This window comes from Mchenga conophoros, linkage group LG3 (assembly GCF_057382185.1).
Source record: "Mchenga conophoros isolate Kocher_MC1m ecotype Shallow Benthic linkage group LG3, M_conophoros_male_GT1.1, whole genome shotgun sequence".
NCBI classification, from domain to species: Eukaryota; Metazoa; Chordata; class Actinopteri; order Cichliformes; family Cichlidae; genus Mchenga; species Mchenga conophoros.
Genome location: NC_140528.1, coordinates 31,021,511 through 31,046,250, shown reverse-complemented (window position 1 = coordinate 31,046,250; position 24,740 = coordinate 31,021,511). Strand labels below are relative to the sequence as shown.

The 24,740-nt window shown below is 42.0% G+C and overlaps 1 protein-coding gene across 2 annotated transcripts; it reads left to right on the top strand.

Annotated features, from left to right (window-relative positions):
* The first annotated feature begins 909 nt into the window (after window positions 1-909).
* Window positions 910-24,740, top strand: LOC146578123 (protein NLRC3-like). Of its 2 annotated transcripts, XM_085257691.1 has the most exons (10): window positions 7,581-7,784; window positions 10,692-10,705; window positions 11,995-12,085; window positions 13,495-13,573; window positions 13,736-13,937; window positions 14,101-15,922; window positions 18,367-18,540; window positions 19,869-20,042; window positions 23,145-23,191; window positions 23,366-24,740. In XM_085257691.1, exons 1-10 carry the CDS (start codon window positions 7,696-7,698, stop codon window positions 23,908-23,910), a joined length of 3,237 nt encoding a protein of 1,078 aa, XP_085113817.1. In that variant the 5' UTR covers window positions 7,581-7,695; the 3' UTR covers window positions 23,911-24,740. The 2 variants fall into 2 exon arrangements, with proteins under 2 accessions (XP_085113809.1, XP_085113817.1); XM_085257683.1 differs by lacking the exons at window positions 10,692-10,705; window positions 11,995-12,085 and adding an exon at window positions 910-1,010 and having other exon boundaries at window positions 7,669-7,784.

Here is a 24,740-nt window from a genome sequence, read left to right as displayed (position 1 = left end):
GAGCAACATAAATATCACCACTCAGTGTCCAGCGTGATGATATGTGCAGTAGGTATTGGTCTCAGTGCACCTCTTGGGGTAAAGCTGCTCATTTAGGCACGTGAGCATGTGCATATAACAGATTTGTTACCTGGACAAAAGGTTTTTGTAAGCCTGGTCCTGCTTATGTGAAAGAGAATTGCATTAATACACCGTGTTTCTCTGCTCCAAGTCACCGGCAGCTCTTTCCCACTGTAAGGATGTCTATTATAGCCTCTGCTTCATAACTGTCTGACAGTGCAGACTGTTCAAACTGTGTTTAAAATGTGATTTATTTGCTAGATACCAGACCATGCAATGTTACTGACTGAATAAAGATTTTTTTTACCTTTTTAGCTAGATGTCGAACATATGAAAGACTTTTAAGCATAATTAAACTCACCTCCCATCCAAGAAGCTTCTTCTGTTCTAAGACCAATTGATGGAGAGTCCCAGATCTAAGCCGTAATGGCAGTTGTCCCTTACAAGGGTCATATGATTAGGCAGATAATCTATAATGGGTCAGTGGCAGCTGTGACTCGCTTTGGTCTCTACTTTTTGTTTTGTTTTTTTCATCAGAAATTTTTGATTGCTGCATTAAGTTGCTTCTTCCTCACTTTAACACGGTACTCACTGGGCTGTCATAAAAATATATATTTATACTCAAAGACACGCAGCGTTTTATTGTTAAAACGCTGCTGGAAGAAGACGAACAGAGTGATTGCAGATGTTTGTATTTCAACTAAACGGGGCAATTAGAAGAAATAAACCATCGGGCAGCCTTCCAGCTGTTTGAGGAGAGATTTGGGGATTTCCGAGGTGCACCTGAATGCAGCGTCGGTCTTTTTCTCTGAAGTGTAGCTGTAGAGACCGCAGTGTGTTTGTAACAGGGCCGTGGTTTGTGGACCCCTCTCTTCGCGCTTCCTTCTTTCTCAAAGTTTCGTGAACTTTGTGTTGCATGTAATCGTCTCAGTGTGAAGCTCCATCTGAAGGTAATGTTAGCAGTCTGTAATGTTTTCATGGCTAACATCAGCTGTGTACAGCTTATATCCAGCACAAATTTGCCGCTCCATAGTTCACGGCTAAAGGACTCACAGCAGGACCAACGAGGCCGAGCGCTTAACGCTCTTCCTCGTTTTAGTGTTTGTGTCTGTAGAACATAATAAGTCAAACTAGTTGTGGTATTACAATTTTTCCATGTTGAAGCCTGGAGTTCAGTATCCTATTGTCAGTTTCTGGAAGTTTAGTTATTGGTGAGTTCATCTACAGTAATAGTTTCAGTAAGAACTGCGCACTGAATTATTATTTTCATCATCTTTAAATGTTATGGTGTGACGAATGGTCTCCTGGAAATGGCAGAGATTAGAAAGAAAACAGGTTTCTATTTGCAGTTTTCTTTATGTCAGGATGTTACTGCGCATGCACAAAGGCAGTGAACGGTCCAACAGCAGGTTTGTCATGAATAAATGAGGCTTCAATAACACCAAGGACAAGGGAGAAGTAAATGAATTACGTAAATCAGTGAAGCATTTGAAAGAGTCCAAAAAGTTGTGGATGTTATTTCTCATCCATAAAATTCTTATATTTTTATTATGGGTAAAGCACAAAGTTTGAAAGAGGAGGAGAGAGACAGAGAAATAAGTCAACATGATGTGGTAACTGTAAAATGATTCATTGATGATGGTTTCAAATGACCAAGTGCGTTATACTGTCATGGAATATGGATTTTCTCCAGCGTCCTTGTACAATAACTTATGTTATAATTACTTCATTTGTTGAAGTGAAATCATACCATATTTTTTTTAGCTAGAAACAACATGTTTATGTAACTACCAGTTAAAAGAGAGAGCGAGGAATGCAGAGAAAGGATTCTACAAGAGCCAGAAGAACCAGGTGAGCAATGTTAAGTGGAAAGACAAAAAATAAATATTTACATGCATGCACAATACTTTGTGTGCATTTCAGTAGCAAACTTGAATTGGGGTACATGATACTTTGAGTATTTAAAATAGCGGTGATGGTATTTGGAAAAAGCTCTCCCCAGTTTGCTGCTTGCTCAGGTGTATGGAAGTGCATTGAGTGACAGACTGATTTTCGTGGTCTGTCATGAACAATGCTACTTAAGTTTCTTGATGAGTTGGTTGACTGTCCTCATGTGGTTAAGAGGTTGTGCTGTGTGCTTTTTCTTTTATCTTTTTTTTTTCTAACTTTCTTTGGAAAAATCTGGCAAATGCAACTGAGCCTTGTCTTAGGTTAGCTCCACACTAAAACAGATCCATTCAATGAAAATCTGTGGCTATCCATTCTGAATTATCCTTAGACACTAAAACAGCTTCAGAACAGTTGCTTTGGAAAGTAAAACTGTAAAATGTACCTGACTGAACTGAGGTTTGCAGAGTTATAAAGGGCTGAAAACATTTGCCTGCAACATACTCAAAATGCATTTTGGAATATGCTTAAAAATATTTGAACCACAAAAAGCCCTGAAAAATGTAGAACCTAGACCTGAAAGCCCTGTTTTACAGAGTTTCAAGACTCAGTCTGAAAGTATTCAGTGATAATTTGTAAAGAAATAACAATGAAGGTCATTTTTAGCTTTCAGTGCACGGTGGTTTTTGTGGCTCAGCGTGTAGGGCATTATGCAGATAAATGTGTCAGCTTTTTGGGTGACAATTTACAGCACAGACTCAGACTTTACCTTGCTGGGATACTTGATACCAGATATCATGACCAGCGTTGTTAGTTACTTCTTCAAAAAAAGTAACTGAGTTAGTAACTGAGTTACAAGATTTTAAAAGTAATTAATTACTTGAAAAGTAACTATTGCATTACTTAAAAATAAATGTTTAACCCTCTGGGGTCCAGGGCATAATTGGCCATTTTTAACTACTGATTTTAACTCTACATTTCACCTTTACAATCTATGTACTTTGCCTTTTTTGATATCATTCTTTTTTGCATAACCTCACGTCTGAATTTACAGTTATGTTTTCATTTTGACACACTGTATTACCACAATTGATCTAAAATCAGACAAAAAAAAGTTATATTTTTTACTGTAACAACATATTTAATGAATCATATTTCACAACTTTAAATGCAAATATAAATTGTCAATTATAAAATCCTGTGCAAAAGTTTTGCAAACAACTTTGTTGTTTGCAGCCATTTACCTTTTACCCCTTTTTAAATAACCACTTCAAACTATTTACATAACAATCAGCTGTTCTGCATTCAATAAGATGCCACACAAATTATTTGTGCCAGTCCAAAAAAATAGTTTCTGTCCACTGTGAAGGAGACCATCACAACCTGCAGGTCTGACAGCAGCACGTGTATCACTCCTGTTTTTTTTTACCTGGAGACAGCAGTCATCTCATTGTTCTGACACACAACACAAAACTATCCACAACACTACACACTAACTATACAAGATGCTAGCGCTGTCGTTAGACAGTAAACATGATGGAACTATTGAGGGATAGCTTGGCTGTTTGGAGGTGATTCTATAAACAGAGATTAATTCTTCTTAACCTCTTAAGCCCCAAGGGGGTTTTCTGAGCTTCCTGCTCGAAAATGTAATGCCCAAATTTAATTGATTATTTCTCTGCAATTACAAACTCTGTCCTTACAATCTTGGTATCAAAATAAAGCTAACACTTGAGAGATTTCATCAGAGGTTTAATATTGAAGCAGATATTACTGTGTCAAAGTTACTGAGACTGGAACACAGAAAAAGCAAGTAGATCCTCATTGGCAAAATGAATTGTGATGAATGTGAGTGATACCCAACGATATTTTTATGCACTCTTTTATGTAACACTTACTTAGACTTAGAATTAGATCCTCCCGCACTGATCGGTGCATCGGGAGACAAGAGAATGCCATCGGACTCGGTCCATTGGAGCAGTTGCTGCTTCATCCCATGACAGTTCGACTGAGCGTAAGTCTTCAAGGAACGTACTCCTCCATGTTTTTTGGGGTCTTCCTCGCCATCTCTTTCCATTCCTTGGGTTCCACTGAACTGCGACACAGGCGGGTCTTGGGTCCGGCGAATCTTAACCCACGCTTGGTGACTTGGACGTGGAACAGCTCTAATCCCGCACAGCGATATACTTCCTCATTGGCAACGTGATCCAGATATGTGCTCTTGAGCAGCCGTCAAAGGAAGACGTCAAGATTGTGGTTGATCTTAACAGTTGATTTCCAAGTCTCCGCTGCGTACAGTGCTGTCGGTATAACAATAGTCTTCAGAAGCTGCAACTTGGTTGGTGAAGGCAGTGCGGTGGTCATCCATATAGGTCGTAGTCGTTTAAAGGGTGCCCATGCTTTCCCAATTCGGCACTTGACGTCATGCTCAGCGTCCCCGTCACTGCTGAGAGTGCAACCCAGGTACGTGAACCTGTCCACCTCTTCTAGCTGCTGCTGCTGATTCACGGTGACCACAGTGTTTGATGGTGCAGCGTAACCAACTCACATGATCTTCAACTTCTCACCGCTGATCCCGAGTCCTATTGGAGCTGCTTCGCTTTCCAAAAATAAGGTTGTTTGCTAAAGAGCTCGGAGCGTTGGTGCGAGTTTTATGTAACAGGCAAAATGTAACAGTTTGTCTTCATGATAGTTATCATAAAGTTAAAGTAATTATCAAAACTGTGATTTAAAAATGTCCACTTTTCTGGTTAAACATAAATAACTGTGTGTTGTTTCAGCAGGAATTCAAATTTGTGCCACCTGAGTGGTGTGCATCAAACTCTCAGTCAGAGTTTCACATGACAGTTCAATTCAGTTTAATTAAAGTTTATTTATACAGCACCAAATCACAACAACAGTCACCTCAAGTTGCTTTATATTGTAAGGTAGACCCTACAATAATACAACGGTTAAAACCCCAACAATCATATAACAACCTATGAGCAAGCACGCTGAAAAAATTGGGAAGGAAAACTCCCTTTTGACAGGAAGAAACTAGAGCAGGGTGATATGACCAAAAATATTTATCACGATATACATTTGAAAATTTGCGATAACGATATAACTGACGATATAATTGACGTGAGACAAAATACTTTACAACTCCACAACTTTATTAGTGCAAAAAAAAATCTATGTATTTTCAGTTAAACAAGCAGCAGTTTTTTATGTGCATTAAAGTTATATAAAAATTTAACAGTGCAAATTCCTTGCTGACAGTTTAACCAAAAGGCATTTCCAGTGGAAATTGGCCGACATATCCTGAGCATAACCATGTATAATATCCACAAAACTTAAAAAGAGGTTATACACACACAATACGGTAATATTATGTTGAAGCACAGTACGTATCACTCCGCGAGGCTCCGCCTACGATAGCTGTAATGCCCTGACAATCCATCAAGCGGTGCGGCTTCGTAGCTTAGAAAAGTTGTTCAGAAACATTTGACAGATTTTCGAGCGCCGTGTACATAAAATCATTTCGAGGTCAGTAAACACAACCAGAGTTCATACAAAAGGCACACGGGATTATAAGGGGCACTGTCGATTTTCAGAGAAATCAAAGGATTGATTTTAAGTGTGCCGTATTTTCCAAAAAACACGGAAATAACGACGGCCCGTTAGCATGCTCTACCAAAAATAGTGCTTTGTTGTGTATCTGACGGATGAAAGCCAAACCAGTTCCACACCACTGAAGTTGCAGCATTTGTACAAATCAATTCTGGCTCATCCGTTTCATTCAACGATCCGCTTTCGCTCTTCTCATTCTGCGTCGCCGCCATGTGCGTATGTAAACAAAGGCACCGCGCATGCGCGTTTTACCCATATTCTATCGCGATATTTCATTTTCTTATCGTTGTGTAAAATTACACCGGTATTACCGTGAACGGTATGATATAGCCCAGCCCTAGAAGAAACCTCCCGCAGAACCAGGCTCAGGGAGAGGCGACCATCTGCTTGGACTGGTAGGGGTGAAAGCAAAAATATTTCCATCCATCCATCCATCTTCATCCGCTTTATCCGGGGCCGGGTCGCGGGGGCAGCAGCCTAAGCAAAGAGGCCCAGACCTCCCTCTCCCCAGCCACCTCCTCCAGCTTGTCCGGGGGAACACCAAGGCGTTCCCAGGCCAGCCGAGAGATATAATCTCTCCAGCGTGTCCTGGGTCTGCCCCGGGGCCTCCTCCCGGTGGGACATGCCTGGAACACCTCACCCAGGAGGCGCCCAGGGGGCATCCTTGTCAGATGCCCGAACCACCTCAGCTGGCTCCTTTCGATGTGGAGCAGCAGCTGCTCTACTCTGAGCCCCTCCCGGATGGCCGAACTTCTCACCCTATCTCTAAGGAAGCAAAAATATTTGTGAATTCAAATATTGTAAATATCTTACAGATTAGAACTGGGAAGATAAAATATTCAGTATTTGGTAAAGTTAAAATTCACATCGGCAGTAATTGTTAAGTCAATTGGAGTTTGCTAAAATTAATATTGAATTGGTGTGTAACTTTGCCAAAAGAATGTCAGACTGTAGGTTTTTTCTGGCCAGCTCCTCAGTTGGATCAGGAGTGACTTGTTTAGCCAAATAAATCTATTAGCTATTAAATAACAGAAAGATGAACTGAGCAAGAAGAACAGTCTGAGGTTTCTCTGTTTAATACTCCATTTTATTCTAGTCTGTTACATTAGTTGCACATAGCAGCAGCTTAGCAACCACACTTCCTGTCATTTCCACTTCTCCGAACTCACATATGGGACAAATGCTAAACCACTAACTAAACAACCGCTAATAGAAACATGGCAGTAACCACAGGAAGTGCATCATTTTGATGAAAGCACCTCTTGTGTTGACACAGGCAAGTATGTAGAAATGGGTCTTTGCGGGTTTCAATCAGGGTGGTCTGATCTGTTACTTTCTACATTACGCACAATACAGGAAAAAGCTTCTATGAAACTGAATCTTCCAAAATGTGCTTTAAATTAAAAATGTACCAAGTTGGTAATAGCAATGAGCCAACATTCAGTCCATAGTTAGAGATGATGTGAGGTTCTTAACTCATTCACTGCCATTGACGTCTATAGACGTCAATTGAAAAACTTACTCTTCAAAAATGAGTAAAAATGCTCAGAAACCCTGGCAGTGGGGAGTTACCTGATTTGTACATGGCTGGCAGTGAATGAGTTAAAATAAATTTTAATAAAACATCCTGTTAAACTGTATCTCTATTTAATAAGGACATGGTCATTAAAAGCACATGATGCTGAATCTGTGCAGAGAGTAAAAAAGAAAGGTTTCTCTACTTTAGTCACATTCAGTTCTCTTACATGTTAAGACGGTGGATCCTCTTTGAATCCTGGATCAGCCAAAATGTTTAAACAATCTGTTCACACATGTTGAATTGACTTAATGTTAATTAACAGAAACTTCCAGTCACAGTTAATCAGTGTTTGTCAGCAAATGTATTTTGTGTGTTTGTGTGTGTGCTGACCTACAACTTCATGGCTCCATCTAGTGGACTGATAGTAGAGCAGCTGATGGCAGCTTCCTTTGCCTCACACTGCTGTCTGACTGCATTCAGCTGACACTGAGATGAAGCAGGAAAGAAGCAGCTGATATTTGGACAGCACACATGATGGAAAGCAGGATTTCAGTTGATGTGCACATGAATGATTTGTGTTTCCTCTGCAGGTAGAAAGTGTGTGTGAGCTGAGCAGCATGGATCAGTGTGAGGACAGAGAGGAGGGAGCCCCTCCCTCTAAAAGCACTCTGTGTGGGGAACATGAGAGCCAGACCAAAGCTCAGAGGTGAGATGACCATCTCTAACTGTCCATGACTCTTCTCCATGTCACAGCTCAGCACTCACATCACTGCTCCATCATTATTCACAGGAACCTTGATGTTGTTGGATATAAACTGCAGTGCAAACATGTAAATCTCTCAATGACATTCAAACTATTCAAGTGAAAGAAAAAACTAAGTTTCCTGCACAGAAATTATTTTTATTCATAAAACAGCCCAAGCATCATTTTAGTATTTTTTTCTTTGAACCTTCTTAAAAAAAAAATAAAACATTTTTCTCATGATTGATTATACTGTAAACTCAGGCAACATTTTTAAATCTGTTTGTGACAGAAACCAACAGCACACTGCTGTGTATGACTTCAATGATAATGGTTTTCTTTCAGGAAATAAAAACACATTGAGGTTTGTTTTCTGAGGAAACCAAATGTGAGCTGTTCCAGTCAATCAATACTGAATATAAACATTTAAATTGGTCTTCAAGCAAAACAGTGATCCAGATTTTATCTGAAGTGATTCTTCATCATTTCCAGGCATTACAAAGCAAAATCCAGTCCAACAAGGCACTCTCCATTTTACTCCACTCTGAAAATCCACCAAATAAAAATGTAACTCCAATCTGTTAAAATGTTGAAAAGACAGTTTCGTCTTCATCTACATGTCCATTAAATCTGTTCCAATCACAACTCTATTTACCCTGGACATACTCTTTTCCATTTCATTGAGCATACTCCAGAATTTGTCTTTATTTTCTAAATCATATGCACTGACATTATCACCCCTTGGATTTTTAACTTCAAATTCCTCCCTCAAGATTTCCTCATGGCCTTGCTTTTTTTCCCTTCATTCTCTCCATCATTTAAGCCATCTATATATTTTTACCGGTCATAGTTAATACATTTGAAGTCCTCACTTTCACATCCACCCTCCAGCCTTTCCTTCTCTCTCACTTCCTCCTAACGTGCCTCCCCTTTCTGATATTCCTTTTTCTTCATCTAGCAGTATCACAGTTTTGCGGATCTGTAAACGGAAGGTCGCCGGTTCGATCCCCGGGCTCTCTGTCCTGGTCGTTGTGTCCTTGGGCAAGACACTTTACCCTACCGCCTACTGGTGTTGGCCAGAGGGGCCGATGGCGCGATATGGCAGCCTCGCTTCTGTCAGTCTGCCCCAGGGCAGCTGTGGCTACAACTGTAGCTGCCTCCACCAGTGTGTGAATGTGAGAGTGAATGAATAGTGGCATTGTAAAGCACTTTGGGTGCCTTGAAAAGCGCTATATAAATCCAATCCATTATTATTATTATTATTATTATTATTATTAGTGGAACTGATCACAGCCACAGAAACAGCAATTTGAAATGACAACATTGCAGACGTGGAAGCAGAGTAACTACGGACCAAAGTTTCAGCCTGTCTCAGCAATGCAAAGCCCCCTGAATCTAACATCACAATGGAGGACAGGAAGGCACTCACATCACTCATTGATGACAACAACATTATCATCCTTCCAGCAGACAAGGGTAGGGACACGGTTTTGCTAAACCATAAACAGTATCATAAGAAATTTTTGTCACTGCTTAGTGACAAACATGAGACCCAGAAAGTGGCTACAGGAAGAGGGTGACAGATTGTCTGAAGCAGTTAGAACAAGACAATGCTATTGACCGGACCTCATACCACAGGCTGTACCAAGAGGAATCTACACCAAGTTTCTGGCTTCGATCCTCGACCTCAGCACTCCACAGTCTATTTACACCTACGGGCCAGTGGACACTCTTTCAATGGTGAGGATGTACACATCCTGGACAGTCATTGTGCAAATGTAATGTTTGTATGTTTATAAGATTGGGGATTGGGGAAACCTGCAGTCAGCTGAGACTGAAGAAGTCACCTGGATGAGTGATGAAACGTTTCTCCCATTTAAAACACTGCATCCAGATGACCGAATCAACATTTTGGGACACAGATATTTGCTTCCAAAAAGGGACATTAAACACCTGAAAACTCTTAAAAGAGGCAGATGTCTTAGAAACAAGCAATCTTGTCTGCTTTTCCTTGTGCTTCCCTGAACTGATTTTTCAGTTCACTGTTGCACTGCAATTCAGTGAGTTCAGTGGGGACACTCCACATCAGCTGAGAAGAGGTCTGCAAGCAGCTGGGAAGTGTCACCGCATGCCTCCAAGTCAGCAAATCACGTTTCAAACTCCCATTGCAGGATTTCAATAGCAGACAGATGAGTTTTGCATAGTTTCAGTTTTGTGGAGAAGGCTTTCACACTCTCATAGGCCACTATAATGAGCTGTCCAAAACCTGGCAGCTTTAAGTTCAGAATGTTTAGCTCCTGTGTAATGTTCACAAGGAACGCCATTATCCATTTTGAATCATCCAATTCAAGAACATCCAGTTTAGAACTTCAATGAATATCTAGAATTAACTTTTAACTCAAAGAATCTCCTCAACACACCCCTTCCTATGCTAATGCACATCAGTAAAGTGCCATAAAATCCCTCAATTTCCTTCAAAAATGCCCTGAACTGGTGGTGTTGTAAACCTCTGGACCTGATGTAATTTACACATGTCAGGATTACAGACATGACTTCAAGCATTTTCTGCACAGTGCTTGTTGATGTTTAATGCAGTGCAGAGCCATTGCTGGATCTGGATCTTTTGCTTTGGTTTGGCCATACATGGAACACAAACTTAGCTCTTCTGTCAACTCTCCATGAGCCAGGAGTTTGTGACATCTGCTTTGACGTTTACTCAGGATATGTATTTTGGAGCAGGGTGCCGCCGGTGCGTCGAGCCACCTGGGGGGCTCTTCAACTGGTGGGGGAGATGGTCACATCTTGCAGGAGCTTTCCTCTCTTCAGGAACTCTCTCTGCAGGAGGGGGAGATACAGGAGAGGTGGAGGAAGATCTCAGCCTGGGCGTTTAGTGTCTTATGTAGTCTGGAAGATGAGTGGATGGTGGGGTGGGTGCAGTTTTCTCTGTGGTGGGGTTGGGTGGACTGTCCCGGGCTCTGTGGGGCCGGGAGGCGCTGCTGCACTGGGCCCCGGTCTGGATGGGCCTGGGCCCCCTTTCCCTGGCGGGTCGCGGAGTGTGCCTACTGGGGTCAGCGGGGGAGCTGGCCCCAGGGAGGGGTTACCTGCCCCTCCCTTCCTTCCCTTCCCATCTCCAGCTGCCTCCCTCTTCCCGCTCCACCACAACCACCCACACATGCAGGGCCTTGGAGTAGGGGTATGTCACCAGGGTGCAGAGGAGGCTACCCCCCCCCCCCCCGCCCCCCCTCTGTCCCCTTCCGGCTGCCTCTGCCTCAATTTTATCCCACAACTTAGACATTCACATTATTCACACTCTCATTACACATATATATAGGATCTTGGGGGTGGGCACAATCACGGAGTCCAAATTACCATCAGGGTGTACACCTCACCCCTGGCGTCGTTGCCCACCTCTCAATTTTAAATACACTTAGACATTGAGGGCTATCAGGAGGGACTATGCGCTTACCTGCTGCTCCTTGGCAGGTAGCTCCATGCCCTCCTGGGTTTTAATTGCACCTTAGAACACACATGCATCAACACTACAATGAGCGGGTGGAGGGAGGTTTGGAGTCTTCTCCCACCCCCATTCTCTGCGGCCTGCTGGAGCGGGATGGCTAGGAGGAGTTGGCCGTCCGACTGCGGTCTGGAGTGTGGGGCCTCCCTGCTGCTACGGAGTCGGGGTGGTCTGCCTCTCCCCACCGCAGGGAAAAGGGTAACACCACCTGGGTCTGGGTGCAGTTCCCCCCTCCAGGGGCAAGGGTACCTAGACCCGGTTTGTAGAGTACGCTTCAGGAGTGTGATCGTGTGTACAGCGTCTCTTTATGTCTGTCTCCACGTTGGTTGAGTGTGGAGTGAGTGCATATGAGAGCATGAGGGGGGGAATGGATGTTTGTGTCTGTGTGTGCCTGTATGTCTTTGTCTATATGTCAGGTTGGGTATCAGACACCACCTCTCTGGGGACACCTCAGGCCCTCCAAGGTTTGGAGGCCTATCTCAACCCACCACCACTTTCCCTGCCGGTGGCGGACTCCCTCAGGTATCGGTGCGTTGGTGGTTCTTTGTGTCTGGGGGTGGGCGTCCAGGTACACACCGGCTCACTCCTTGGCGGCCGCTTATCGGGGCCTGGAACCTGGGGCTCGCTCGGGCCACTTCGGAGGTGGGGTGCCCCCGGCCTCTCGGCCTGGGGCTCGGTCACTCAGGCACAGCTGGCTGCCGGCGGAGCTCACGGGCGCGTCACTGCAACTCCCCCTGGCTTCTGCTCCGCGGCTGCTGAGTGAACCCTCATCTGGGACTCTCCTCAGCTCTTACTGGGACAGTGGCGCGGCTGCCCCTCTGTTGGTCTTCCATGGTCTCTTGTGTTCTGGGGGCCTCTGGATGTCTGGAGTTTTGATCTCCTCCATACCTGCTTCATACCCTGGAGGACGGGGCTGTGCCCCCCCCCCCCCCACACACACACACACACACTCCCTAGCAGATTATTACATGGAGAAACCTTTGGAATACAAGCGCCCTGATCCACACAGGTATGCACACGGGTGTTCACTGCTCGTAGACTTAAATTACACCTTTCTTGGCTGCTACTTCGAAGCACATCTGTCCTGCGTGCTGCACAACAACATTGAATATTTAGTATTTACTGCTGTTTACACTTAGCTAGATTAATGCGATGGTGTTGTGTTTAGTATGTTGCTTTGTTTTTTTTGGTTTTTTTGCTTGTTTTCTATTCTTCTCTCAACAGGTGATCCAGGAGATTTTTATTTTTTTTCTCCCCCCCTTTCTCACTGTCCCTCTCCCCTTCTGTTTTTCCTTTCCTTCCTCTTTCTTTCTCCCTTTCCTATCCCTCACTCATGTCTGTCCCGTCTGTAACATCTGAAAATAAAATATAATAAATAATAAAAACAAAGATCGACCAAATGGACCAATACGGCAATGCCACGATGATCCATTTGGCAAAGTAAATCCATTGGGTATCCTTGTTGGTCTTCAGACAACAATTCTGATGGCTAAAGAACCAAATGGGACAGGCAAGAAAAAAGAAAGAAAGAAAAAAAAAGGATATGTATTTTGAATCTTTCTTCAGTGACTTAGGAGAAAACAGATCAAACACCCAGTGTAGCAATATTAATTCCCATTCCTCTATGTTGTAGTTTACTGAAAGTATTAGATATCCCACAATACTGATGTTAATGTTGGTTATTGAAAAAGTGTTGGTTTTTTTAATGCTTTAGATTGTGACACTTAAAGTTAGTATAAAATTGATTTCATAAGTTATTGTACAAATGAAAAAAATCAGAGGTTGTCAGATGAGAGGTACTCACAGATTTTTCATGGACTGGCGCCCCAGTTACCTGTCAGCTGTAACATACTAATCAGCCTGGTTTGGAAGGCTGATGTTAAGGTGCTGGAAGAGAGACTGGCCAGTTACTGAATGTTAAATACATTTTTTCTGTTTTTTTTACCAACTTCTACTTATTCACATGTTACTGAAGCAGTGATACGCAACACTTTTCGTACTTGAGCTCAATACAATTCACTAAGCTGTTGAGTCTCAGTGGATTCAGAAGGACTAGTAAATTTTTACAACTATAGGGAATCATCTTAATCACTATCTTAAAAGGTCACTTTTTGAATTTTTACTCTGTGCTTGAACTAATTCTTCATGGTTCTTCCACAGTGTGGACCAGGAGAGCTCAGAGGTTCCCAGTGGTCAGTCTACCCAGCAGCATCAAACACACCTGGACTCCATATTTATGGTCTGTACACGTACAACAACTACTTTCACATCTATTCTGTTCACAGTCATCTTCATGCTGCTCTTTGTAGACCAGTGGATTGTCAGTGTGCCCAATATGGATCTGATGTTTGGATCCATAATTTCAGTCTGATTGGCTCACTCATAAGGTATTCTGTTCCAGCTGCTGGAGGACAACATCATCACTTTTGTGAAGAACGAGCTGAAGAAGATCCAGAAGGTTTTGAGTCCAGATTACCCAGAATGCTTAGAGAGTCAGTGGAAGGATGATGAACAGAGGAGCACCAGAGAGGCATTTATAAAGATCACACTGAATTTCCTGAGGAGAATGAAGCAGGAGGAGCTGGCTGACCGTCTGAAGAGCAGTAAGAGGATATATCTAAACTTTAAGTTGCTGGATAAATGGGACATTTTAGTGATGTCTCAAGAGATTGACCAACATGTGGTCAAATGGACATACCTTAGAGAAAAGAAACTCAACTCTTCCTTTACACAACGTGAACTGATAATCTGCTTTTTTTTTTTCAGAATGTCTTGTTTCAGTTTGTCAACGCGAACTTAAATCTGCACTGAAGAAGAAGTTCCAGTGTGTGTTTGAGGGGAACGCTAAAGCAGGAAGCCCAACCCTTCTGAATCAGATCAATGCAGAGCTCTACATCACAGAGGGAGGGACTGCAGAGGTCAATGATAAACATGAGGTCAGACAGATTGAAACAGCATCCAGGAAATCAGACAGACCAGAAACAACAATCAGACAAGAAAACATCTTTAAAACACCACCTAAAAGAGATGAACCAATCAGAACAGTGCTGACAAAGGGAGTGGCTGGCATTGGGAAAACAGTCTTAACACAGAAATACACCCTGGACTGGGCTGAAGACAAAGCCAACCAGGACATCCAGTTCATATTTCCATTCACTTTCAGAGAGCTGAATGTGCTGAAAGAGGAAAAGTTCAGCTTGGTGGAACTTGTTCATCACTTCTTTACTGAAACCAAAGAAGCAGGAATCTGCAGGTTTGAAGACTTCCAGGTTGTGTTCATCTTTGATGGTCTGGATGAGTGTCGACTTCCTCTGGACTTCCACAAAACTACAATCCTAACTGACCCTAGAAAGTCCACCTCAGTGTATGCACTGCTGATAAACCTCATCAGGGGGAAACTGCTTCCCTCTGCTCGCCTCTGGATAACCACACGACCTGCAGCAGCCAATCAGATCCCTGCTGACTGTGTTGGCATGGTGACAGAGGTCAGAGGGTTCACTGACCGACAGATGAAGAAGTACTTTAAAAAGAGATTCAGAGGAAAAAAGCTAGCCAGCACCATCACCTCCCACATCAAGACATCACGAAGCCTCCACATCATGTGTCACATCCCAGTCTTCTGCTGGATCACTGCTACAGTTCTGGAGGATGTGCTGGAAACCAGAGAGGAAGGACAGCTGCCAACGACCCTGACTGAGATGTACATCCACTTCCTGGTGGTTCAGGCCAAAATGAAGAAGGTCAAGTGTGATGGAGGAGCTGAGACAGATCCACACTGGAGTCCAGAGAGCAGGGAGATGATTGAGTCTCTGGGAAAACTGGCTTTTGATCAGCTGCAGAAAGGAAACCTGATCTTCTATGAATCAGACCTGACAGAGTGTGGCATCGATATCAGAGCAGCCTCAGTGTACTCAGGAGTGTTCACACAGATCTTTAAAGAAGAGAGAGGATTGTACCAGGACAAGGTGTTCTGCTTCATCCACCTGAGTGTTCAGGAGTTTCTGGCTGCTCTTCATGTCCATCTGACCTTCATCAACTCTGGACTCAATCTGCTGGAAGAACAACAGAAGACCGCTATATGGTCTAAATTTTTTGCAAAAAAGGAGTCAAGAGAAGTGGAATCTGCAGTGACATTTTTCTACCAGAAAGCTGTGGACAAGGCCTTACAGAGTCCAAATGGACACCTGGATTTGCTCCTCCGTTTCCTCCTGGGTCTTTCACTGCAGACCAATCAGACTCTCTTACGAGCCCTGATGACACAGACAGGAAGTAACTCACAGACCAATCAGGAAACAGTCCAGTACATCAAGAAGAAGCTCAGTGAGACTCTGTCTGTAGAGAAAAGCATCAATCTGTTCCACTGTCTGAATGAACTGAATGATCGATCTCTAGTGCAGGAGATCCGACGGTACTTGAGTTCAGGAAGTCTCTCCACAGATGAACTTTCTCCTGCTCTGTGGTCAGCTCTGGTCTTCATCTTACTGTCATCAGAAAAAGATCTGGATGTGTTTGACCTGAAGAAATACTCTGCTTCAGAGGAGGCTCTTCTGAGGCTGCTGCCAGTGGTCAAAGCCTCCCACAAAGCTGTGTAAATATATTTGTGCTTTTATTTTTTTCTATTCTACCTAATGTTGATTCTACTAAAAGCTTCCATGTATAATTTAAAAAACATGAACAGTGTAATTGTGAATGGACTGGTTCTTATATAGTGCTTTTCTACTATATCTGAGCACTGAAAGCACTTTATAAAACTTGCCTCTTTCACCCGTTCACACCGTTTTGCACATGCACTGTTTCTAAGCTCCTTTTCTTTAAATGCTTTCAATCTAATATACACATGCTGACTGGAGCAGACAGAGATCGAACTACCAACCTTCCGATAAGTAGGTGACCACCTGAGGCAAAGAAGTGGATGGTGGGTTCTGATACAAGTCTAAGAATGTTAATATAAAAATCATTAATGTAAATGATTGTTAGCACTCAGAACCAAGTATATTTTGCTTTACAACAGTTGAAAATGCCAGTGTTTCTGAAGGATATATGAATGCAGCTTTTATCAAAGTAACACTAGTGCATTCCTCTTTCGGCTCTCGATGGAGTCAGTCTCATCTTTCTTCCTCTCCCTTATCTTTCCTGCTTTGCTTCTCATGTCTTTGTCTAGTCATGTCTAGCTCTAAACCTTCATAGAGTCTCTAAGTCTTGTTCTCTAAAACGTAAAGATGAATTATGATTTTGATCAACTTTTCCCTTAATGCAATTGAAACCATCTTCTTGATGAGAAACCTGGGTTCGGAACAATGATAACAGTGTTCTTGCTGATCGGAGCTGGTGGACTGTGAGTATTCAGACTGTGCTCATTTAACACAACACGGATAAGATCTTGGAGAAGCTCACAGCTCTTTAATGGGAAATTGAGAGACCTGGTGACCAGTGATGGACATTAGACCAACTGTAAAATTGGATGCAGTTTGTTCGCACTAACCCAAACAACTACCATCTTCATTTCATGCGGCTACCCAACCGGTGCCAGCTGTGCCTCATGACCTAGGCTGACTGGAATTAAAAATTCTCCTTGAAAACAGGACTGTGTTTGATTCTCTTCCCTTACCCTTCAAGGTCAACTACGCCAGCTGGAAGAGTGTTGACTAGCTTCTCCTCCCAGTCAGACACAGGATACACACATACACAAAAATATCTCATGTATACAGACACAGCGCCATAAAGATGGCTGCAGGAACTGTGGGGCTGTTGTTGGCTGTATGGCCGAAAGGGGTGCTCAAGATGGCGCTGGAGTGCCTGGCAGCCTATCCGGTCTTTAAGAGATGACATACATGAACGCTGCTTCTGGGCCCAAACTACTCTGCATTTATCAAGGCTTTTGCGTTTTTAACATGTTTTAAGGCTTTATATCTTGTTCTATTTAATCTGAACAAGCCTATTAAAACAAGGCAGTGATCACTGTTGGCCTCTATAGGTTTGTATTAGCACTATTCATCGGCAGCACGTTTTAAAGCTCAGTTTTAAAACCCTGCAATGTAACCATAGCCCAGCCCATGCAGCAGTATATTAATGACTAACCTCGTATTGTGGATGGATTATCTCAGTCGTTCTCCTGACTGAAGTGTGGTCCATTTTCAGCTTCCTGCCATGCCATTGCACTTATCACTAACCACTGGGTTAGTGACAAGTGCAATAGCATGGCACTTAACCCTGCTAACTTCTAACTCGGCTAAAATTCTGTTTTCACGGATGCCTGGATGTTAAACCTAATTGTCACAGCTGGTAGAGCAGCCACGGTGATCATTTTATTGAAGATGAAATCATTTAGACAGTTTTTAACTCTCAGGGATGCTGTGTGTTCGCTTGACTTTGGGACCTGAAGGGGAGTTTGGGCCCGGAAATGGCTAATGACGTCAGACTTAAAGACCGGATAACACAATTTCCCTCAGGATGAATAAAGTATTATCAATCAATCATGGACAGGCTTTAGCCCTAAAAAAATGAATACTCCTCCACAACTTTTAGTTTGTCTCCCTGGTTGGAAAAAATATATAATTGATGTTCTGTTGGTGGAGCATTATTTTCTGTTTCTTTCCTGACCCAGTGCACTCCCTTCAACATAATTTAGGTGTCATCACCAATCACCTCTGTATCCATTTTACTAAAATAAGAACATAGGTCTAATTCTTCAGGCCCCTGGGTTTACTAGCCTCAGGTTGAACTTGTCTCTATGGCCAAGAGTTTTATTCTTCAGTCTTCTTCTTTTATTCTTCTTTCTAATACATACACTAATACACTTTTTGTCTGTTGTCAACACTCACGACTCAGTTTGTCTTTTTTTTTCTCTGCTATGACTGCCGTCATTGTAATTAGAGAGGAAAAAAATGGTACACAGGTTCCTGTGCCATTTTTTCCTCTCTTATTTGTTTTCAGCTGGGCAACCAGTTGTCACAAATTGCAGTAGATCACTGCTAATCATTCTTCATTACATGTTATTTAATCTGACCACAAATATCTTTGTTTTTTCTTCAGAATGAGTATCTGCAACCTTTCAGAGAGAAGCTGTAAAGCTCTGTCCTCATTTCTAGGCTCCCAGTCTTCTAGTGTCAGAGAGCTGGACCTAAGTAACAGTGATCTCCATGATTCAGGAGTGAAGCTTCTATCTGCTGGACTGGGAAGTCCACACTGTACACTGGAAACTCTCAGGTCAGGATTCAGACTTTCCACTTATGGTCATATTAATCTTATTGCATAAAAAGCCTAACTTTCACAGAGTTGCCTAATATCTGTGAATTATTTGTCTCTCAATTTCTGTCTGGAAAACCGCTCCATATTCACATTTTTTTTCTGTTTTCAGTTTGTTAAAATGACTCATGAACATGACACTGGAGAAAAAATTCTATCTAATGATTTTTCATGTGCTGTTCATTTTAAAAATCTAGAACAATTTTTACTCTATTTTCACTTTCTTTTCATACTGGAAGAAAGAAAATATTAAACAATGCATGTTTTAGGTGCCTACTTGGCATTAATGAAAATGACTCTGCAGTCATTTTCATTAACTCGAGAATCAATTTACTGACTCATGAATCATGATTCACAAGCCCAACTGACTTACTGACTCATCCCTGTTGCTGTTAGCAGCAATGTATCTAGCTTGTAATTAAAATTGTGGAGAAAAACACAACATCCAGTATCTTAACAAAAAAATCTCTGCTCTCAACTGGAAGAAGAAACCCTGAGGAGAAGCTCACATCAAGACAATAGCTCCTCGGTTCACAGTAGCATTGCTCTGCTAACATGCTAACAGCACATTTGAGCTACTCACTCCCTCCCTTGCTGTGCTGAATCACTCAGGACTCACTCACCCCCTCCCTCCTGTGCTGAATCATAGCGTGAGCGAATCACTCAGGACTCACTCACCCCCTCCCTCCTGTGCTGAATCATAGCGTGAACGAATCACTCACTCACCCCCTCCCTTCTGGCTCACAGCTTCTTCTTCTTCTTGGTTGGCAACCAATGTTAAGGCGCATTACCGCCCCCTGGCTCACAGCTCAGGCGACATTTAGATGAGAAAATATATATTTGACACATTTAAGGAAAATACTAATAAAATAAAAACAAAACAAAATAAATGTTCCCTTTAGAAATTTTTTTTGCTCTATAAAATAGTTGTTTTCTTTTAGAATCACTCATCTTAGCAGTAGGATATACATGAAAAGAGAAATACATGAATCAAATGACTCAAAAAACCCAATCCACTTTAGTCAGTGACTCATTAAAACTCGATTCAGTAAAAAGAATCAAATTTACCATCACTACAATGTGGAGTGATGGTAAAGAGCGGAGGAGAACATTTGAAAAAATACAGGTGGTTTACAGTAGGAAATTTACCAGATTTTAAAATGATGCAATTCATACATTCATCTGGCATTGACTGTCTACTAAATTAATTGAAAAAAGTAACATAAATGAATAAAAACAAGCTTTGCGGGAAGTTTTCACTGATGGATTACTGTTTTGTGTTTCTGCAGTCTGTCAGGCTGTCTGATCACAGAGAAAGGCTGTATTTCTCTGGCCTCAGCTCTGAGCTCCAACCCCTCCCATCTGAGAGAGCTGGACCTGAGCTACAATTATCCAGGAGGCTTAGGATTGAAGCTGCTGTTGGCTGGACTGAAGGATCCAAGTTGGAGACTGGACACTCTCAGGTATGGAGAGAATTTTTGTTTGTTTGTTTGTTTTGTTGTACTGAAGTCTGAAGAAAGAAGTTTCATTACTGGAAATTTAACAATTTATTCACGATTGTCTGGGAGACAGCCATCAGCCATATCGTCCTGCAAACCTTCATCTTGCTTGCTCTAGGCTGTTTTTTTTCCCCAGTGGATGAGAGGGTTGTTTGTTTCAAGTTATGTATGTCCATAAGTGGCATGTGGGATCAGGGCACCCTAGGCCATAGATCGATGATTGATTTTGTAATCCTATAATTGGACACTTGGGTGAAGAGAGGTCAACTGTCAAGTTATCACCACCTGGTGGTGAGTTGGATCATTTGGCACTGCAGGATGCTGGACAGGACTGGCAAACCTAAACATATAGTGAGGTTGTGCTGGGAATGTCTGGTGTGGGCTGCAGTCCAAGAGACCGCAGTCTGACAAATTCAATTCAATTCAATTTTATTTATATAGCGCCAAATCACAACAAAAGTCGCCTCAAGGCGCTTCATAGATACAGAGAAAAACCCAACAATCATATGACCCCCTATGAGCAAGAACTTTGGCGACAGTGGGAAGGATAAACTCCCTTTTAACAGGAAGAAACCTCCGGCAGAACCAGGCTCAGTGATCAGCAGCACTGGAGCACGACAAGGGACTGTCCTCACCCCTTTCTTGGAGCCTATCCCAACTATAACAGGACAAGAGGTGGGGTACACCCTGGACAGAATGGCAGTGTGTTGTAAACATTCACACTCAAATTCACACCTATGGTCAATGTAGAATTACCAATTAGTCTAACCCCACTAATTACATGTCAAGCTTGGGCCAAATTGCCAGCAGAAAAAATTGGATTCATTCCTGGTGTGTTGTGGACTCTGACAGGGCTGACCTTTCTTGCTGATTCTGTTCCTTACTTTTATGGACAGAAAAATTCTGTTGTACCTATGTAGTGGAAGGCTTCCACTTTGATGGCCTCAGAATCTCATCTATCCTTGTTGTAGACGCCGTGGTTCTGTTGGTTTCATTAGGTGCATTATATCTATGTGTCACTCTGGCACAGCTGGCTGCCAGCGGAGCTCATGGGCACGTTACTGCAACCCCCCCGGTCCTTCTGCTCCACGGCTGCTGAGTGACCCCTCATCTGGGGCCCTCCTCAGCTCTTTCGAGGAGAGTGGCACGGTTGCCCCTCCTTTGGTCTTCCTTGGTCTGTTGTTCTCTGGGGGTCTCTGGATGTCTGGAGCCTTAATCTCCTCCATACCTTACAGACACAAACTACACCCTTTTAGGCTCCTACCTCAAAGCACACTGTACGCTTTCAATCCTACATTCTGCATAATAATATTCAATATTTAGTATTTACTGTTATATTCCCATAGATTATCATGATGATGTTGTTTATTATGTTGCTCTCTTTTTTTTTTGCTTGTTTTCTCTTTTTCTTTTTCAACAGGTGATCCAGGAGATTGATATATGTATTTTTTGTCTGTTGGTTTTTGTTTTTTGCCCTTTATCACCGTTCCTCTTCCCCGCTGTTTTTCTTTCCCTACCTCTTTCTTTCTCCCTTTTCTTTCCCCCAGTCATATCTGTCCCGTGTGTAGTAAGTTAAAATAAAATAAAGAATAAAAACAAAGGTGAATCAAATAGACCAATATGGCAAGGCCGGGATGGTCCATTTGTTAAAGTAAATCCGTTGGGCATCTTTCTTTGACTTTAGACAATAATTCTGATGGCAAAAGAATCAAATGGGACAAGCAAAAAAAAAGAAAGAAAGAATAATAAAAATTATTACAATAATGGTCATGCCAAAGTATCTAAATAAGAATTAATTCTAAACTTTGACATAGCCACTCAAAAACATCAATCTTGGGGGATTTTGTTATTCTGAGGTGGATTAATAATCACTTTACGACTAATCAGATCATCATCCATTGGACGTAAAACATACAGCTTATTGCACCAGCAGCATCTGCTCTTATATAACTATCATTAACTTACAGCTTTAAGTGTTTAAGGTCTGTGCTAACTAAAAATAAAGACAAGATGATAGTTTATTAAATTTTAATGAAATTTGCAGATTGTTTCGGTGAAGTTTAATAAACTCCTTGCTATCTAAACTATAACAGGACACCGCAGTATATTCTCGAGCATCTCACACTTCTGATAATCAGCTGTCTGCTTAATGTTTATTCAGCTGTGTAAAAACTTTTTGGCTGAGAAACTTTAATCTCAGCCAAACCGATTTACTCAGGAACAAATAAAATACTTTTTAAAAAAAAGCCAAACAGTAACATTTTGAAGTTATCTAAGTGACTTGTGTACGTTTAACCTGAGTAGCGAAAGACGACAGTGGGTTTGAAAACGATCTGCCGGGAGTCCGGTGTTCTCACGGCTCTAGTGAGCCTTGAACCCGGCTAGCTATCGAGCTAGTGGGTAACAGACATCTCCAAAAAGCGCTTTTGAAACTATGTGTTTTGATAAACTGAGCAGATATTTGAGGTTTACACAGCTACATTCTCGCCTGAAAATATGTTAATCGTTTATTTTGTGACCCAGAAAGAATAATAAGAGTAATATTAAAACTAACTAGCTGCCGCCATTGTTGGAAACTGAGCTGGGCCGCGCTATGAATTCTGGGACACAGCTTCTTCTTCTTCGGGGTCTAATGGCTGCTGGCATCCTTGTACATGCAGTGCTGCCATCTTCTGTTTCAGTCCGTTATTACAGTCTTAAATCCTACTACTTATTCCTGCGTCTTTTGGGATCTTACAAACCTTCAAACGACGCGTCGACTATTAAATCAGTCGTCGACGATTTTGATAGTCGACGTAATCGTGACTAGTCGACTAATCGTGGCAGCCCTAATGTCAACTCAGATTTCATTGCTCCAACAACCACTCCACCAACTGCTTCAAAGGACTGACAGATCCAGGATCAGTCCAAATCATCAGCAGTTTGATCCACGTATGGATTGAAGTGTATTTCTGAAAATGTTGGACTGTTCCTTTATCATTGTCTAACATTATATGTGTGAGAGCCATGTAATGTCCATGTGTGCATGCTAAGGCTGTGCTGGTCTGACCCCCCTCCTCCTTTCAGGGTGGAGCCTACTGGAGTCCAATGGTTGACACCAGGTCTGAAGAAGTGTAAGTGTGTTTTTACTGTGATTCATGAAAAAAAAGCAGCACACATTCAACCATCTTCAAACTGTCACATCACTCATTCACATGTCTCATGTCAGGAGTCATCATCAAAGTGTCGATCAATGAACAGATGATGGATCAATAACTGCAGCTGGATTGTGTTTGTTCTCTCATCAGATTCCTGTCAACTCACAATTGACACAAACACAGTGAACACAAACCTCCAACTGTCTGACAACAACAGGAAGGTGGCACGTGTGATCGAGGTTCAGTCATATCCTGATCATCCAGACAGATTTGATTATGAACCTCAACTACTGTGTAGAAATGGTCTGACTGGTCGCTGTTACTGGGAGGTCGAGTGGAGAGGAGAGGTCCAAATATCAGTGAGTTACAGAAGAATCAGAAGGAAAGGAAACAGTGATGACTGTGTGTTTGGATACAATGAGAAGTCCTGGAGTCTGTACTGCACTGATGATGGTCCTCATTCTGTGTGGCACAATAACAGAAACACGCCTATTTCCTTCATCTCCTCCTCCTCCACCTCCTCCTCTGTCTCTAACAGAGCAGCAGTGTATGTGGACTGTCCTGCTGGCACTCTGTCCTTCTACAGAGTCTCACCTGACACTCTGATCCACCTCCACACCTTCAACACCACATTCACTCTAAAACTTTATCCTGGGTTTTTTATCTGGTCTCGTTCGTCAGTGTCCCTGTGCTGATTTGAGTGTAAAGAGTGTCTCCTGTTAGAGAAACACTGACTGTTGAACAGATAGTTCAGTCTGTACATGTCTGTCTCTTTCAGTCAGAAATACATTTTCAGATTCATGGATTCAATCAGTTGATGTTTGAAACTGTTCTAAATTATTCCTTGTAAAGCTCTTCCTCTTCAGTCCTTTAAAGATGGAAGCTCCCATTATTCCAGGATCCACATGTTGTTTTTCTGTCTTGTTCCACTCAAAGCTTCACAGTGAATATCAGTATGCTGTGTTTCTCTGAAGCTCAGTTCACAACCAGCTCCTCTGCATTTTCAACAAGTCTAAGCTCATTAAAATGAATCCAAATGTTTGATTTCTCTTTCTCAATGGGATGTTTCTGCACATGCTCTTACTGTTTCACTCATTGTTGGAAGCTCATCCTTTGAAAATGTTTCAGCCATATAAGCTGAAAATATTGGCTCAATAGTTTTGAATCCAGTTCTAAGCAGAATCTGATTGTATTGAGATATCATAATGCATGTGACTATATACATAGCAAAGGCTGCATTAAACATTTTAAACTTGCATTGTGTTTTCAGAGACATTTTGAATAAGAATATGGTGTAGTATGGTGGTAACCGTTTCTAATTTTCTTAGAAATAACTAAATACATATTGTGTATCACTTCAGCTTTTATAAAAATTAAACTATCACAAAGGGTCCTGGTGAAGAAACTTGTGGAATTTGGTGACAGGCATTAAATTTATTTTTAATATAGAAATATTAGAATCACTGTTATAATTTCAACTTCACATTTAATAAAATGTTGTGTGAAAAACATTAAGGAAGTGATG